The sequence below is a fragment of the Mastigoproctus giganteus genome, chromosome 6 (genome assembly GCF_048544385.1).
Source record: "Mastigoproctus giganteus isolate SK-2022 chromosome 6, ASM4854438v1, whole genome shotgun sequence".
NCBI lineage: Eukaryota > Metazoa > Arthropoda > Arachnida > Uropygi > Thelyphonidae > Mastigoproctus > Mastigoproctus giganteus.
The window spans coordinates 190263936-190281933 of record NC_143580.1 but is presented as its reverse complement, the minus strand read 5'-3'; the positions used below and the strand labels follow the sequence as shown (position 1 = coordinate 190281933).

Below are 17998 nucleotides of genomic sequence, written 5' to 3'. Positions count from 1 at the left end.
CAACTCACCTAATATCCTCAATAGTATCAGTAAATATTCTTACTTCCATTCTATTTAAGTGTATCCCATCCATGCATAAACAGCCTCTTCTGTTAACAAGCATAGGACATGCTGAGAAAAATTCTACCTTATGAGCCTTACACAGTCTCTCCAGGACTCAGTTGATTGTCAAGGCATTCATCATATACTCAGATGCAATTGGCCATAGTAGCCCTTGTGCCATTAAACCTCCACTCCAACAACAACAACAACAACAACAACATCAACAACGTGGTATAATCCTTCCTATCATATCTGGACAGAATTGCAGACACTTTTAAATTTAATATTAAATCGTGCTTTTCTCAACATTGCCCTGTACTTTTTAAGTGAATTCTCAAATGACCTTCTTCCACTGACTGAAAAATCATTTTTTGTGAGATATAAGGCAGTACTGAGTTTTGGAAGGATTGAAATTAACTGACTTATCTTTGCCCCACTGGAGATCAGCATTTAAGGAATTAGCAGTGGATATTAGAGAAGTTGAAGCTGTTTGTGCAGGGCGAGGATAGGATTTCCAGTCAGCAGAAGAAGGTCATTAATATACAAGAGGAAAATAATGGGAGAAAAAACTGAATGTTGAGGAACATTAGCATTAGTGGAGAAGTTAGAAGACCGAGAGCTATATTACATTACCCACATTGAGAGGTCAGACAGAAATCTGGATACCTAATTACAGTAAACATTCAGCAAACCATAGGATGGGAGCTTAGCGAGGAGACCTTTATGCAAAAAATGATCACAAAAGCCTTTGAAATCTCAAGAACAATTTGCTTGAGTTTGGTGAGTTTCACCATGCTTTTCCATTGAATATTGTATAGATGGATAACAAAAGCCAGTATATCACCAGTGGATTGCCACTGACAGAATCCATATTGTGATTATTGATCAGATAGAAGGTATCTAGATAGTTTAGGAGTTGGTGGGTAAAGAATTTCTCCATTGCTTTAGAAAGAGATTTGGATGCCCCCAACATGCCTCAAAAATTCCCCCAGCATACACACTACACCGACTCCCTCCAGTCACTATCTGGCAGAGTAGAACAGTGAGATTATACACTAGCTGATCCAGAAGCCTCCCAGAGAGTTAACAATAGGTTGATGGACTATCCAGCAGCTGGCTTGCGAACACCATTTTAGAACTTTACTCTCCAAATTGTAAGGAAGATTGCATTCATCATACGATGATGCCATCATAATCTCAAAAACATCAATCATATGGCATGATGGAAGAAATGTTGGGGGGGGGGGGTTGCCAGAGCTCTATTGTGTAGTCTGTTGTTAATAAACCTGATATAGATTATTGCATATATACTTTTTTCTTTTATTTCTAGGCAAATCATTGATGCTGTGTAAAAACTGTCATATTTGTTATTATTTATTTATTTGGTTTTTAGGAGCATTAGCAACTAAGGCCATATTGCTTGGGGATATGTGGTGGTCAGTCTCTGACCTTTCTGCATCCTCCATATTTGGTGGTCACGCGCTCGAACCCTGGTCTAATCAAGAAGCGTGTGCTGCACACTGCCACTCCTGCCCACCTGGCTATGGAGGCACCATCTGTCATATTTGGAATCTGCTACATTCATAAAGAAATGGATGGATTTCATGATGTAATCCATTTTTGAAGCATTTGTACCATTCAGACATCTAACTGTTTGATAAAGTTTTCTTTACTGTATACCTCAACAACTATTTCTGAGCTTGATTTCTTCAATAAAAGGCAAAATTTTATAGATCTTTATTAAAATAACAATATTCTAAAACACAATGATATCAAATTATTACTAACAACAGATAAAAATTAACCTTTGCACACGTGCAACCAAAATGCCACCTACACTGAAAAATTCTATATATTCTATGTTAGAAAGTAAAATAAAAAGGTTTTCATATTTGATGTTCAGTTATTTTTAATGAATTCACTTTTGGAACTTTTTGATGCTTTATATCAATAGGCAGATAATTTGCACTGCATGTATTTTTAAATTTTTGGCTAATTTCTTGAATATTTAACATTTTCAATTTTTTTTTCATTTTTTTTTTTTTTTCTGAATAGAAAATTATCGTTATTAGCTGGAATAATTTTCATGTAGAAAATTTAAATCCTTGAAATTACCAAAAACTTTATTGAATGTTATAATTTGCAAGTGATTATTGTAAACTTAAATATATATTTAGTTATGATTTTGTTTCTATGTATAATTAATAAAATGCGATTTTCTGTTAGGTTTGGTATGTATCGTGATGCAGAAAGGCAATTTAAATCAGCTGCAAAGCAGCAGGATATGGTTGATACTTTCCTTTGGCTTGGCAAGGTAAAGTAATAATTTATTAAATTAAATTTTTAACTTAATTTAAAATAAATTTTTAAAATTTATTATTTAATCATTTATTAAACTAGATACAGGATCATATTTTGTATCAAAATAGGTTAGCAAAGCAGAGAAAATTGAATATTTAAATTAGAAAAAACAAATAATACAGTGACTTCTTACTTTATGCATATTTAAATTAGGCGAATTTAAATAACGAGTGGCAATCATATTTACAGAAAGTGCCATGAGAGGGGGAGTGCATACCTAAACAGATATTCAACCTTGACAAAACAAGTTTATGTTGGAAAAAAATTCCTGATTGCACTTATATCTCCATTGCTGAAAAGACTGCACCTGGCTTTAAGCTGATGAAAGATCAGCTAACACTTCTGTTTGTTACTAATATCGAAGGTCATAAACTGAAACCTGTGTGCATTTACTACTATAAAAATCCTCATGCCATTAGAGGTTATGACAGGTCATTGCCTGTGGATGACTGCTGTTATTTTCAGAAGTTATGTTGGATCTCAGTTACGACCAGAATTGGAAGTGTATTGCAAGGCAAAAGGAATTCCATTCAACATCTTGCTTATTTTTGATAATGCCACAAGCCATCCACACGGATGTTGTCTTAATACTTAATACAAATGTAACCTTAATACTCCAGCCTATGAACCAACATGTGATTAAATATTTTAAGGCTCGGTATTCAAATCGCATTCTGGCTGATCTAATTGACAAGACTGGCCATGAACAGATGAGTATTGGCGAGCCTTCAATATAAAGGATGCTTTAAAATTTATTGATGCTGTATGGTGTGAAGTTCCTGGTGTTAACTGTATTCAAAGTTTGTGGCATAAGTTATGTCCAGAGCTTAGCAACTCCTTCAAAGGCTCTCATACCGATGAAAATTATGCACAAACTAAAGACAAATGCATGAAACTCACTAAAAAGATAGGGTTCACTGAAGTGGAAGCAACTGATGTTGATGATTTAATTGATTCACATCATCAAAAATTGTCAATGAAGATCTGTTGCATTGGAGCAGCATCGCATTCAAGAGGAAGAGGCAGAAGCAAGTGAAAGTCCAGAGGTTAAAGAAGAACAGAGCCTGACAGTGAAAGGAATATCGAAAGCATTAAATCTTATAGATGAAGGCCTATATCTGTTAGCTGTTGAAGTTCCTAATCTTGAATGAAGCTCTAAAGTGCAATGTAAAATTAAGCTAGAACTTGGTTGCTGCTATGAGTTGTTGTGTGAGAAGAGGCAATGTGCAAAGCAACTAACTCTGGATTCCTTTTTCAAGTGCTCAAGGGAGCAGTCAAATGAACCTCCACCTCCCTCGTTAGCGTAACACCCCAGCTGCCACCTATCTGGTCCGAATCTGAGGGAACTGAATCTGACCATGATGATTCCTCTCATCAATCTGCCTAAGGCCACACTACGCCCCCAATCTCTCTCCCTCCCAAGTGTTGTTTGTGTTGTACGGTATATGTTTGGTTATAGTGACCATACTTTATCTTACTGTTCAAAAAAAAAAAAAAATTAGTAAAGATGAATGAATCCCTTTGGTTGCTCATCATTTTCTTTAGAATTCCCAGTCATCCAACCAAAGATAATGAATGGTATCTACCAGTAGGGGTAACTTAGCTAGATGCAAGAGTTACTCTCATAAGCCTGTTATCACATTTTTTGGAGATTATTTACATTACACGTGAATTTAAATTGCACGAGAAGTTCTAGAACGTAACCTGCACGTAAGTTAAGAAGTCACTGTATTAGTAATGATCAGGCATTCTCTAACATCTACATGTTAGAGAATGCCTAATTGTTACTATTATTATTCAGGTATTATTCTATTTTTGAAGTGGATAGGAAAATAATTTCTTATTGTCATTGTTAGTATTAGTATTATGGTAAAAGGAAGCTGAAGCTTTTGCTGCAACAGCCAAAAAAAACAAAAAAAAAAAAACCCCAATAAATAAATAAATATAAAATTAAATTAACTACCTGTGTGATCTCTTTGTTACACAAGCAACTATCCTGCTGACCTCTAATCTCCCTTCTCCCCTTTCCACAAGCTGTCAGTCCCATCCAACCACAGCGGCATCTTATTCCAGCAATTAACAACCCATTGGCTAAAAGAAAACTTCCTGCCTATGGTCCATCTAAAACCTTTCCCTCTGTAATTTGAATTTATGGCCCTTACTTCTGGAATAATTTAAAATAGTGAAAATTGCAATCTCGTTCATTTTAATTTCTTCTCTCAGAGCCGAAAAAGACAGAGGCAGGTGGTGTTATATGGGTTATTATGAGTTATTAAGAGTTTATTTTTCTTATTTGCATTAGCTTGTTGATTAGTTCCAATTGGTAGTGCAATCTACATTTCAAAATTTCATTTGCTTGAGTTATCTGGTTACTGGATGTCAGCCATATTTAAGTATATATTTTTAGTTCAATCACTTGCATTGGGATATCCATAGTTGCATTGCTAACAAAAAGCAGGCCATGATAGAAATGCAAGCATGCAGGAAGTTTCCCAGTGGCATCTATCTTGTGGTCAAGCTGTTACTGTGGTTCCTCAAAACTTTCTTGTATGTTATTTTTTCTTATAGTAAGTATCATTTGCTTATGGGTTGTGAAGGATAAGCTTCTCTAGTATTATTTTGGGCAGCAGTTGCACCTTATTGCTGCAGGATCCCATGCCACTGTGTTTCTCTGGGTGAGCTCTGGATCTTGCGTATTAATTACAGTTTTCCTTTTTTTATTTTTCAGTTTCATAGTTTTATTTATATTTGTTTATTTTAATATTGCTTAATCACAGGTTAAGCGTTTAGCAGTTAGCATCTCTCAAGTATTACTTGTTTCATTCAACACCATTGTTCATATGCACACCTGTACCCTAGAAAAAATTTCAAATAGTGATGCTTGAAATGCTAATTTGAGGTATTTTTAATTTAAAAAATGGAATAATGACTGCAGCGTGTATTATGGGGTAAAGCAACTATTTACATGTTTAATATTTAATATTAAAGTTTCTGGTCTTCAATGATATTGATGAAGGGATACAGAACACAATGTCAAGATCAGGAGAGTGGTTAATGATCAGCACTAAGCGGTGCCCCTTTAGAATGACTTGGATAGGATTCAGGGATGGTCAGACAAGTTTCAGCAATGTTGAAGAATGCATGGTTTTATTTGGGAAATAACACCCCCAAAACTGACGCTGACAAAACTGACAAAACAACGCTGAGAGCGAAAGAAAAAACCAAGTTTTTTAGATGCAGAGGAAGCAATATTCGTAATGTGCTTGTGCCAAGAGAGATTAGAAGTCAGGGTAATCCCCAAAAGAGATATATCATTTTGAATAGAAATCGGAGTGTCACTAAAGATAAGCATAGGAGCAGAAGAATCCTTTTTGCGAGATATAAGACAAGACTGAGTTTTAGAAGGGTTAAAATCAACTAAGTTGTCTTTGCTCCACTGGAGAATTACCTGAAGATTGGCATTTAAGGAATTGGTAGAAGATTTTCGAGAAGTTGAAGCTGATTGAGCAGGACAAGGTTTCTCAAAATGGAAAGTGGAATGCAATGTGCTATCATCGGCAAAACTATGGATAGGATTTCCAGTCAATGGAAGAAGGTCATTAATATACAAGAGGAAAAGAGTGGGGGGAAAGAACTGAACCTTGCGGGACACCGGCATTAGTGGAGAAGTTAGAAGACAGAGAGCCATCTACCATCACCCTCAGTGAGCGATCACAGAGAAAACTGGATAACCAATTACTAAAAACAGTTGGCAAACCACATGATGGAAGCTTGTTTAGAAGACCTTTATGCCAAACACGATCAAAAGCCTTTGAGATGTCAAGAGCAACTACTTGTGTTTCACCGTACCTTTCCATTGAATTAGTCCATAAATAGGTAACATAATCCAGAATATCACAAGTGGATCGACACTGATGGAATCCATACTGGCGATCGTTGATCAGACGGAAGGTTTCTAGGTAGTTTAAGAGTTGGCGGTTAATTGATTCCTCTATTACTTTAGAAAGAGTAGAAGTAATTGCAATGGGATGATAATTGGATGGGAGGGATTTGTCACCCTTTTTAGGAACTGGCTGGATATGAGCAAATTTCCAGCAGAAGGAAAAACAACTTTGGAATAAGAAAGTGAAAAAAGGTGGCAAAGAATAGGAGTAAGTTCAGGAGCACAGGTTTTGAGAACAAGTGGAGAAATACCATCAGGACCTGGAGCTTTCTTAGCATCAAGATTCATCAAAATCCTTCTGATATCCTTTTGACGGAAGACCACAGGAGGCATTGAATGGAGCTTGTTGGGATTGGTGGGAGGTGTTTTACCAAGATCATTAATACATGAGCTGGAAGAAAAATGGGATGCTAGCAGGTCAGCTTTATCCTTGGCTGAAGTGACAACAGAACCATCTGGTTTGGACAGAGGTGGGAGCAGAGATGGGCAAAAGTTGCGGCCAATAGCTTTGGCAAGAGACCAGAATGCTCAGCTACCATTAGGGCAAGAAGCAAGTTAGCCTGTTCAAACTCTAGTTTGGACTGATTAATAACTGCTTTACAGTTGTTGCGAGCTTTGGTGTAGGCAGAAAATGAAACCGAAGAATTAGAAACAAGCCAATTACGATATGCAACATTCTTCTCTTGAAAAGCCTTAACACATTTATTGGAAAACCAAGGTTTAGATAAAGGACAAGATTTTAAAGTGGAGTGTGGGATAAACTATTTCATTCCTGCAAGAATAATTTCACTGACACGATCTGAGCAAACGTTGACATCAGAAGTTTTGAAACAGTAATCCGACCAAGGAAAAGAAGTCTCGCAGGTCATCTCATTTTGCATTCTTGTAATGCCAAACAACACGAGGTTGGGAATAGCCATGCGATAAAGGCTCCATTGGAGAAGAAACAATCACCAAGTTGTGATCTGAAGTGCCTAAAAGATCTCTCACTTCGACCATGTACTTAGAAGGGTTGTTTGTGAGAAAAAGATCAAGCATATTGGCTGTATGATTAGGATTGTCTGGTATTCTTGTAGGTAAATGAACAATTTGTGCTAGGTAATTAGTAATTGCAAAAGCCTCAGTATCTCGATCAGCTGGGTCGGTGTGACTAGAAAACGGAAGCCAGCTGGAGTTGTGAACATTAAAATCACCAAGGAAAATTACCTCACTATTAGGAAAGTTGGACTGGAGAAAGTCAAGTTGCAAAGAGAGGAAGTCAAAGAGCTCCAAGTGATTAGTGGAGTTGGGAGAACGGTAGCGACAACAGATGAATTAGACACAATGAGGTAGAGAGATTTTAAGCCAGAGAAGATCAAAGAGAGGAGATTCCAAATTGCCAAGTCTCTGACAGGGAATATCAGAACGGACATATGCACAAGTACTACCTTTGAGGTGAAAGGAATCATACAGTGAATAATTTGGGCAACGGAGATGAGCAGTAGTTGAATCAACCGATAACTGAGATTCTGTCAGAAAAAGTACATGGGGTTTGGCAGACTGCAAGTGGAAATGGATATCGTTGAGATTAGAATTCAGGCCACGTATGTTTGTGAAATGAATTAAGAAGTCCTTGGGAGGTTTAGATCTTTTCGCAGATAAGCTTCCTCTATTAGTTTGACAATTCATGGTGTATTCAATAGTAAGAAAAAGTGGGTGGGACATGCTGTATGAAGTAATGAAATTTTTGGATATGGCATACACGTGGTAAGAATATACCCAGATCCTTGACATAACGTGGCCTCGACAATGCTCCCCGCACACACACACTACTCGAACTCCCTCCAGTCACTATCTGGCAGAGTAGAGATAGCAAGATTATACACTAGCTGATCCGGAAGCCTCCTAGAGAGTTACCAATAGGTTCGGTCCGGTGTACTAACTAGCGGCCAGCCTGCGAACACCGTTTTAGAGCTGTACCCTCGAAATGTAAGGAATATTGGATCTCGCCACGACGTTCATCATAACCTCAAAAGTCATCAATCATACTGCATGATGGAAGAGATGGGGAAGGGTTGACTGGAACTTAGCTCTAGAGACTAAACATGGGTTCCACTACTTCAAGCCTCCAATAAGCAAAGTGGTGGTATTTCACCCGTTGATGAGAGTCGTCTGCCACCTAGTACTGCCTGGTAACATAGAGGGGCAGCATTCCTCCATGTGGTATGGGCACCACATCTTGACACCTGCTTACGTTGGTTCACACCTGGGTGGTCACCCACCATATACTTGTGCATGGAGGTTATACCCAGGATTACTAACAGTCCCACCATCATGAAGGTGCAAGCAGAGGATATGGCTGTCACAGACCGTCCGGACTTAGCCGAAATTGGGTCCACTTGACTTGAGTGTCACCCGAATATCAGTTCCATCAGCGTTTTAGACTCCCAGGTAGCAAGTACAGCTTGTCTGGCATATCTGAGAGAAAGTCTGTGACAACCTCAAGGACCAATGTTATGTGATTTGATTTTTAGAAAGAAACTGTTTCTCAAGTGGGTAAAAAAAATGTCACGGGTCACTAGCTGATCCGTGGGTTATAAGTTGGAGACCACTGATCTAATTTATGCAGCACAACTCTATCCTGGAATTGCGACATGCCCTGTGTAATTATCTTATTTGTTTAGGCATAACTTCAGTCGGGACAATAATATAGTGACAGCTAATACTGATTATTAGACCAGGAAAAGTAAGAGGTAATTACTGAACAGTTCTTCAGAGAGTCCTAGAACTAATGAAATATTCAATTGGAAAACGTCTTGATAAAGTTCTATTATAAGTAACATTAGCATTAGCATTAGCATTAGTAGAGGCATTTGATGCAAGAAAGCATGCTTATGCAGCATCAGCCAAAAAAAAAAAAAAAATAAAGTAAAATAAATAAATAAAAAATAACCACTTCCACTTCACCCCTCTGTTCGTTTGAAATACCTGTCCAGCTGAGCCTTAAACTTATTTAGGCTATCAACTTCCATGACAAGGATGGAAGTCTGTTCCACCTACCAACCACCCGCTGGCTAAAGGCAAATTTCCGCAGATCTGTCTTTCCTCAATTTGAATTTATGCCCTCTCAGGTGATTATTCTGAGCAAGAGGAAGAATCCCATCAGCATTCAGCATGCTCAAACCATTCAAGGCTTTGTACACCTCTATCAGATCGCCTCGCTGGTGCCTAGTCTCCAGACACTGTAATTCGCAAAATTAAGCCTTTCTTCGTAAGAGCACCCCTTTGTTCCATCACTAATCTTGTTGCCCTTCTCTGTACTCGTTCCAGCAGCTCTGCATCCTTCTTGAAATGAGGCTTCCAGGCCTGTATACAGTACTCTAGGTGTGGCCTGACCATTGCCTTATACAAGGGAATAATCACCTCCTTATCCCTGTTAGAAAAATTCCTATATATCACCATGAGCTACTCTTGCCGCCCGTCTGCACTGCTCAGAGAACTTCATATCTGCCTGCACAACCACCCCCAGGTCCCTTTCATTCTCTACCACTGTCAGTGTAGTACACAGAGTTGATACTTTGCTCTGGGGGTTGCTATTTCCCATATGTAGTACTTTACATTTGTCAATGTTAAACTTCATTTGCCACCTCTCAGCCCATCTGCTCAACCTTTCCAGATCCTGTTGCAGCAGCATAGTGTCAGTAGTGTCCTTGACAACCCTGCCAACCTTTATATCGTCTGCAAACTTGGACATTAAGCTTCATATACCATCATCAATATCATTTATAAATACAGAAAACAATAAAGGACCCAATACTGAACCCTGAGGGACTCCACTAATAACATTAGTCCACGATGAGCAGTGTCCATTGATTACCACTCTCTGTCTTCTCCCCCTCAACCACCCCTTTATCCATAGCAGCAATTTACCTCCAATGCTACACTGCTCCAATTTGTGCAGCAGTCTTCCATGTGCAACAGTATCAAAAGCCTTTCTAAGATCCAAGTATATAATATCAAAGTTATTCCCTGCATCCAGTTCTTTTGTGACTGCACCATAGTATCCAATCAAATTGGTCAGGCAAGACTTCCCCTTAACAAAACCATGCTGTGTCCGAGCTATAACTGAAGTCTTGTCTAGATGATCCTGCAGTGATTCTTTAACCAGTGCCTCCATTAATTTTCCAGGAACAGAAGTTAAACTCACAGGTCTATAATTACTTGTAGTAGTAGTAGTGGCATGTGATGCAAAAAAGCAAATGTATAAGCTTATGCACGATCAGCCAAAAAAAAAAAAATATCACACCATTCCCTCCAAATGCCTGTCCAGTTCCTCCTTAAATTTATTCAACCTATCAACTTCCACAACGACAGATGGAAGTTTGTTCCAGCAATTAACCACCCGCTGGATAAAGGCAAATTTCCGCACATCTATTCTACATCTGTCTTTTCTTAATTTGAATTTATGCCCCCTTAGGTTCGTAATCTGAACAAGTGGAAGGATCCCATCAGAATTCAGCGTGCTCAACCCATTCAAGGCCTTATATACCTCATTCAGATCACCACGCAGGTGCCTAGTCTCCCGCCACTGCAATTTGCAGAACTTAAGCCTCTCTTGGTAAGAGGATCCCTTCATTCCCCTCACCAATCTTCATCCCCCTCACCAATCTGTACACGCTCAAGTAAATCTACATCCTTCCTAAAATGAGGCCTCCAGACCTGTACGCAGTACTCAAGGCGTGGCCTGACCATTGCCTTATACAGAGGGATAATCACCTCCTTTTCCCTGCTAGCAAAATTCCTATATATCATTGACAAAACCCCATGACCTGCCCTGGCAGCCTGTCTACATTGCTCAGAGAACTTCATATCTGACTGCACAATTACTCCCAGGTCTTTTTCATTTTCTACCACCTTAAGTGTAGTACCACACAGTTGGTACGTTTCTCTGGGGTTACTTCTACCCATATGCAGTACTTTGCATTTGTCAAGGTTAAACTTCAGTTGCCACTTCTTAGCCCATCTGCCCAAATTATCTAGATCCTGTTGCAGCAGTACACTGCCATTACTGTCATTAACAACCCTGCCAACCTTTGTATCATCTGCAAACTTCGACACTAAGCCTGAAGTACCTTCATCAATATCATTGATAAATATACAAAACAACAGTGGACCTAACACCGAACCCTGTGGGACTCCACTAATAACATTAGTCCAAGAAGAGCAGCACCCATTGATTACCACCCTCTGTCTTCTCCCACTTAACCATCATTTTATCCATTAACTACATGGGATATATTAGGTTTAAAAAGGAAATAATAAGACAGCCTATTAGACGTTTGTATATTAATGCTAGAAGTATAGTTAATAAATCTGAGGTATTGATTGAACCAGTAAATGGCAATGTCATGAGTTTTCACTGGCTGTTGGCAATGTCTGCTGGAAGTCATAGTGGAACAAGTAAATACACGGGCTGTGTTAGGGTAACTAAGAGTAGAAACAAGTGCATGTATACTTGCATGTAGACCAATGCTAGGAGTATAGTTATTTGATGAGCTTGAAGTGCTAGTAAAGACATCAAAGGCAGATATTGTTGGGATATCAGAGACGTGGTTTTTGTTGTTGGTTTAGGGATTTATTAGGTGCATCGGCAACTATGGCCATAGTGCGCCATCAGAGACGTGGTGTCACACAGACATAAGCAGTGTAGAATTGGAATTTGGGAGTAAAATGCGTACAGAAAAGGATAGACAGGACAGGAAGGGAGGAGGGGTTATGCTGTTAGTTAAGAAACACATAAAATCTAAGGAAGTGCATCCAATTGATGTTGGTGGACAATGCAATGTTGAGTCAGTTTGGTATGACATGAGCACTGGAAATGAGAGTAGGTGTGTGTTATAGGCTTGATGAGTATAACGAGCATTTGTACAGAGAAATAGAGTGGGCCAGTAAATCAGTGTCTTATAATGGGAGGATTTTAATTTCCCAGAGGTTGACTGGAATTTGTGGGTTTGTCACTCACACGCTAGCAAGGCTTTTGTGGATTTATTGGATGATTGTTTTCTACAGCAGCATGTTCGGGAGGCAACTAGAGGGAGTAATACACATGATCTGATTATCAGTAATGATTCTTCATGCATTAAGAATCTGCAGATAAAGGAACCACTAGGTGGCAGTGATCACAGTGTGCTGAAGTGGGATTTACTCAAAGAAGTAACTACCATCGGGTAAAGAGAAGGGTTTTCGCTTTCGTAAAGGTGACTACAGTGGTCTGAGACAGCGTTTAAATTCTATATGGTGGGACCAACTGATGATATTACCAACAGCAAATTCAAAATGGGAAGCATTCAAAGTCGGAGTCGATGTTCGAGAGTAGCCTGTGTGGATGTACATTTTTGCCTCTCCTGGAACAGAGAAGTTTTTTCTGATTTATTTTCTGTTTTATTAGCTTAAATTGGCATATTAACTGATTTTCTAGAGTAGCTTTATATTCCTTTTTATGATAAAGTAACTTAGATAGAGATTTTGTAGGTATTACTTAGTATCGGAAAGGGTATAAAATCCACGTGTTTACCGTTCGTAAATAGCCGCCACTGTTACGCGATACAAATTATCTCGAAATAGATAGCGTAAGCTTAATATAGTATAGTATAGTGCATAATATTGTCAATTAATCAGATAATTAATCTTGTTGAACTTCATTGTCAATTAAATTGTACTTTTAACTATACATATAACGACTTGGGTTACGTAACATAAATAATTAGTAAAAAATAAATAATTAATACTTAACTTGATACGGAAGTTATATAAAGGGATTTCATAGATAACACTCGATACTGAAACAAAAATATAGCATTATAACTGTATTGTGATATAAGTTTAGGGTTTTAAATTTGTACTGAAATTGAAATTTTATTGAAATTAAATCGAAATCATGACTCAGACCAGAGCAGCAAAGCAAAAGGCTCAAGCTAATGGGAGTGCTGTGGCTCAGGGGAGAACTGGGGGGGGGGGGGGGGCAGTTGCCCTCCGAATCACAGCCTATTAAAATGCTCTACTTGCTTGATGTTTGTGGAGCAGTTGGGTACGGGACATGATACTGCCATGGGGGATGTCTTTGTGTGTGCGCGATGCAAGGAGTGTAAGGAAATCAGGTGACAACTCAGCATTGCTATGGGCCTATATGAGAGCTTGAAGGACAGGGTGGATGCCCTCGAAGGATTAAAAGTGAGGGGCCCATCAAGCTCTCAGCTGCCCACACCAATGCCAGAGCTTGCACTTGGTCATCATGCAACACAGTGGCAGCCCCCAAGGCAGAATGCGCTTGTCCCAAAGGAACTAGTAGTTGTTGGTGACTCTATTGTCAGGGAAATGGGAAACATGCTTTGTAAAAAGGATAGGCGGAAAAGTCCAGGGTATGTCTGCCAGGGGCAAAGGTTGATGAGACTGCAGAGCGGATATCATCTTTTAAGGGCACAAAAGGCGATATAGTTGTACACGTTGGCACTAATGATATTAAGAGTAGGAGACCGGCGGAATTACTTAACAAGTACAGGTCACTGTTGAAAAAAAGCCGTGAATTAGGGTTGAATTTGAAAGTGCCTGCAATTCTGCCCAGACACGATAGGAGGGAGTATATGATGAGAGCCCTGTCGATCAATTCGGCCCTGGAAAGATTGTGCAAGGCTCAAGGGGTAGAATTTTTTTCAGCCTGGTCTGTACTTGTTAACAGGAGAGACTGCTTCTACAGGGATGGGATACACTTAAATAGAAAGGGTGCAAGAAAGTTTGCTGATGCTATCGAGGCAGTGTTAGGTGGGTCGGAAAACTGCTAGATTGGGGGGATACAAGGACTAATAGATTAACAGTAGCCACTGGCAGAGGTGAAAGTGATTCTTGCACTGCTTCTATTGGAATGAGCCACAGACTGGAAAATAAGATGCAGGATATTTCAGAGACTGCTCGGAATTATTGGGGTACAAATAAACACATGGGTTGTGTTAGGGTAGCTAAGAATAGAAACAGGTGCATGTATACTTGCATGTACACCAATGCTAGGAGTTTAGTAAATAAATTTGATGAATTTGAGGTATTGCTCAAAACATCAAAGGCAGATATTGCGGGGATTTCAGAGACGTGGTGTCACACAGATATAAGGAATGCAGAACTGGAATTTGGGGAGTACAATGTCTACAGAAAGGATAGGAAGGGAGGAGGGGTTATGCTATTGGTTAAGAAATACATAAAATCCAAGGAAGTGAAGCCAGTCGACATCGCTGGACAGTGCAGTGTCGAGTCAGTTTGGTGTGACGTAAGCATTGGGATATCAAAATTGAGAGTAGGAGTGTTCTATAGGCCTAATGACTCTGATGAGTATAATAAGAAACTATACAGGGAAATAGAGTGGGCCAGTAAATGAGAGAGTCTTATAATGGGGGATTTTAATTTCCCAGATATTGACTGGAATTTGGGGGCTGGCCAATCACACACTAGCAAGGTTTTTATGGATTTATTGGATGATTGTTTTCTACATCAGCATGTTCGGGAGGCAACTAGAGGGAGTAATACTCTTGATTTGATTATCAGTAGTGATTCTTCATGCATTACGAATCTGCAGGTAAATGAACCACTAGGTGGCAGTGATCACAGTGTGCTCAAGTGTGATTTACTCAAAGAGGTAACTACCATTAGGGGTAAAGGGAAGGGTTATTGCTTTCGTAAAGGCGATTAAAATGGACTGAGACAGTATTTAAATTCTATACAGTGGGACCAACTGATGATGTTACCAACAGCAAATTCAAAATGGGAAGCATTCAAAGAACTTATCTTGGAAGCTACTAGGCTTTACATACCAACTAAGAAATATTGTTCAAGGTTTAGGCCTAAGTGGATGTCAGATGAACTAATGAGACATATGGCAGAGAAGAAAAATGTATGGGATACATACAAATTAACACGTGACACAGAAGCCTATGATAGATACAAGTTGATCTGTAACCAAGTTACAAAGGAGGTTAGGCAGGCGAAGGCAGATTACGAGAAATCTTTGGCAAGGGATGCAAAGAAAAACAGCAAAGAGTTCTTTACTTATGTAAACTCTAGAATTAAGGGAATGAATCAGATTGGTCCACTTGATATTGATGGGTCAACTGTTGATGATCCTGCTCAGGTAGCTGACAAACTGAATGAATATTTTGCATCGACATTCACACATGAGGAGTTATTCAGCGAGGGGAATGCCAGAGGTGTATTCAACTCTGCAGTGAGCTAGATAATCTTAATAACTGAGAGTAAAGTGGAGGACAAATTGTTGAAGATAAATACAATAAAGGCATCTGGGGTGGATCGGATCTATCCAGTTATATTAAAGGAGGCAGCAAAGGAAGTAAGCAAACCCTTAGCCATAATTATGAGATCTTCCTTGGACTCAGGGGAAGTACCCATGGACTGGAGATGTGCAAATGTGACCCCAATTCACAAAGGAGGATCAAAGGGCGACACAAGTAATTATAGACCTGTTAGTTTAACTTCTGTTTCTGGAAAATTAATGGAGTCACTGGTTAAAGAAGCACTGCAGCATCATCTAGACAAGACTTCAGTTATAGCTCAGACACAGCATCGTTTTGTTAAGGGGAAGTCTTGCCACCAATTTGATTGGATACTATGATGCAGTCACAAAAGAACTGGATGCAGGGAATAACTTTGATATTATATACTTGGATCTTAGAAAGGCTTTTGATGCCTTTGCACATGGAAGACTGCTGCACAAATTGGAGCAGTGTGGCATTGGAGGCAAATTGCTGCTATGGATAAAGGGGTGGTTGAGGGGGAATCAATGGACACTGCTCATCGTGGACTAATGTTATTAGTGGAGTCCCTCAGGGTTCAGTATTGGGTCCATTATTGTTTTCTGTATTTATAAATGATATTGATGATGGTATATCAAGCTTAATGTCCAAGTTTACGGACGATACGAAGGTTGGCAGGGTTGTCAAGGACACTACTGACACTATGCTACTGCAACAGGAGTACTGTATACAAGTCTGGAGGCCTCATTTCAAGAAGGATGTAGAGATGCTAGAACGAGTACAGAGAAGAGCAACAAGATTAGTGAATGGAACAGAGGGGTGCTCTTGCAAAGAAAGGCTTAAGTTTTGCAAATTACAGTGTCTGGGGACTAGGCACCAGCGAGGTGATCTGATAGAGGTGTATAAAGCCTTGAATGGTTTGAGCATGCTCAATGCTGACGGGATTCTTCCTCTTGCTCAGAATAATCACCTCAGAGGGCATAAATTCAAATTGAGAAAGACAGATGTAGGATAGAAGTGAGGAAATTTGCCTTTAGCCAGCATGTGGTTGGTTGGTGGAATAGACTTCCATCCCTTGTCGTGGAAGTTGATAGCCTAAATAAGTTTAAGGCTCAGCTGGACAGGTATTTCGAACGAACAGAGGGGTGAAGTGGAAGTGGTTATATTTTATTTATTTATTTATTTTTATTATTTTTTCATTTTTGGCTGATGCTGCATAAGCTTGCTTTCTTGCATCAAATGCCTCTACTAATGCTAATGCTAAAGAATTAATCTTGGAAGCTACTAGACTTTTCATACCAACTAAGAAATATTGTTTAAGATTTAGGCCTAAATAGATGTCTGATTAACTAATTAGACATGTGGCAGAGAGGAAAAATGCATGGGATACATGTAAATTAACAGGTGACACAGATGCCTATGATAGATATAAACTAGTCTGTAACCAAGTCACAAAGGAGGTTAGGCAGGCAAAGGCAGATTACGAGAAATCTTTGGCAAAGGATGCAAAAAAAAACAGAAAAGAGTTCTTTACATATGTAAACTCTAGAAATAAAGGGATGAATCAGATTGGTCCACTTGATATTGATGATCCTGTTCAGGTGGCTAACAAACTAAATGAATATTTTGCATCTACATTCACACATGAGGAGTTACTCAGGGAGAGGAATGCCAGAGGAGTATTTAACTCTGGCAGTAAGCTAGATAAACTTGTAATAACTGAGAGTAAAGTGGAGGAGAAATTGTTGAAGATAAACCTAAGAAGGCACCTGGGCTGGATGGAATCTATCCAGTTATATTAAAGGAGGCAGCAAAGGAAATAAGAAAACCCTCAGCCATAATTTTGAGAGCTTCCTTGGACTCGGGAGGTACCCATGGACTGGAGATGTGCATATGTGATGCCAATCCACAAAGGAGGATTAAAGGGAGACACAGGTCATTAAAGACCTGTTAGTTTTACTTCTGTTCCAGGGAAATTAATGGAGGCACTGGTTAAAGAAACATTGCAGGATCATCTAGACAAGACTTCAGTTATAGTTCGGACACAGGGTTTGTTAAGGGGAAGTCTTGTCTGACCAATTTGATTGCATACTATGATGTAGTCACAAATGAACTGGATGCAAAGAATAAATTTGATATCATATATTTGGATCTTAGAGAGGCTTTTGATACTGTTGCACATGGAAGACTGCTGCCCAGATTGAAGCAGTATAGCATTGGAGGCAAATTTCTGCTATGGATAAAGGGATGGTTGAGTGGGAGAAGACAGAAAGTGGTAATCAATGGACACGGCTCTTCGTGGACTAATGTTATTAGTGGAGTCCCCCAGGGTTCAGTGTTGGGTCCATTGTTGTTTTCTGTA

At 39.2% G+C, this 17998-nt stretch overlaps 1 protein-coding gene across 1 annotated transcript in view; it reads left to right on the top strand.

The window, feature by feature from the left end:
* BBS8 (tetratricopeptide repeat protein 8) overlaps positions 1-17998 on the top strand; it is a 284023-nt gene that overhangs the window by 101240 nt on the left and 164785 nt on the right. Inside the window, exon 6 of the mRNA XM_090376638.1 lies at positions 2269-2356. Coding sequence (XP_090232764.1) covers positions 2269-2356 — 88 coding nt within the window. The remainder of the gene's footprint in view (positions 1-2268; positions 2357-17998) is intronic.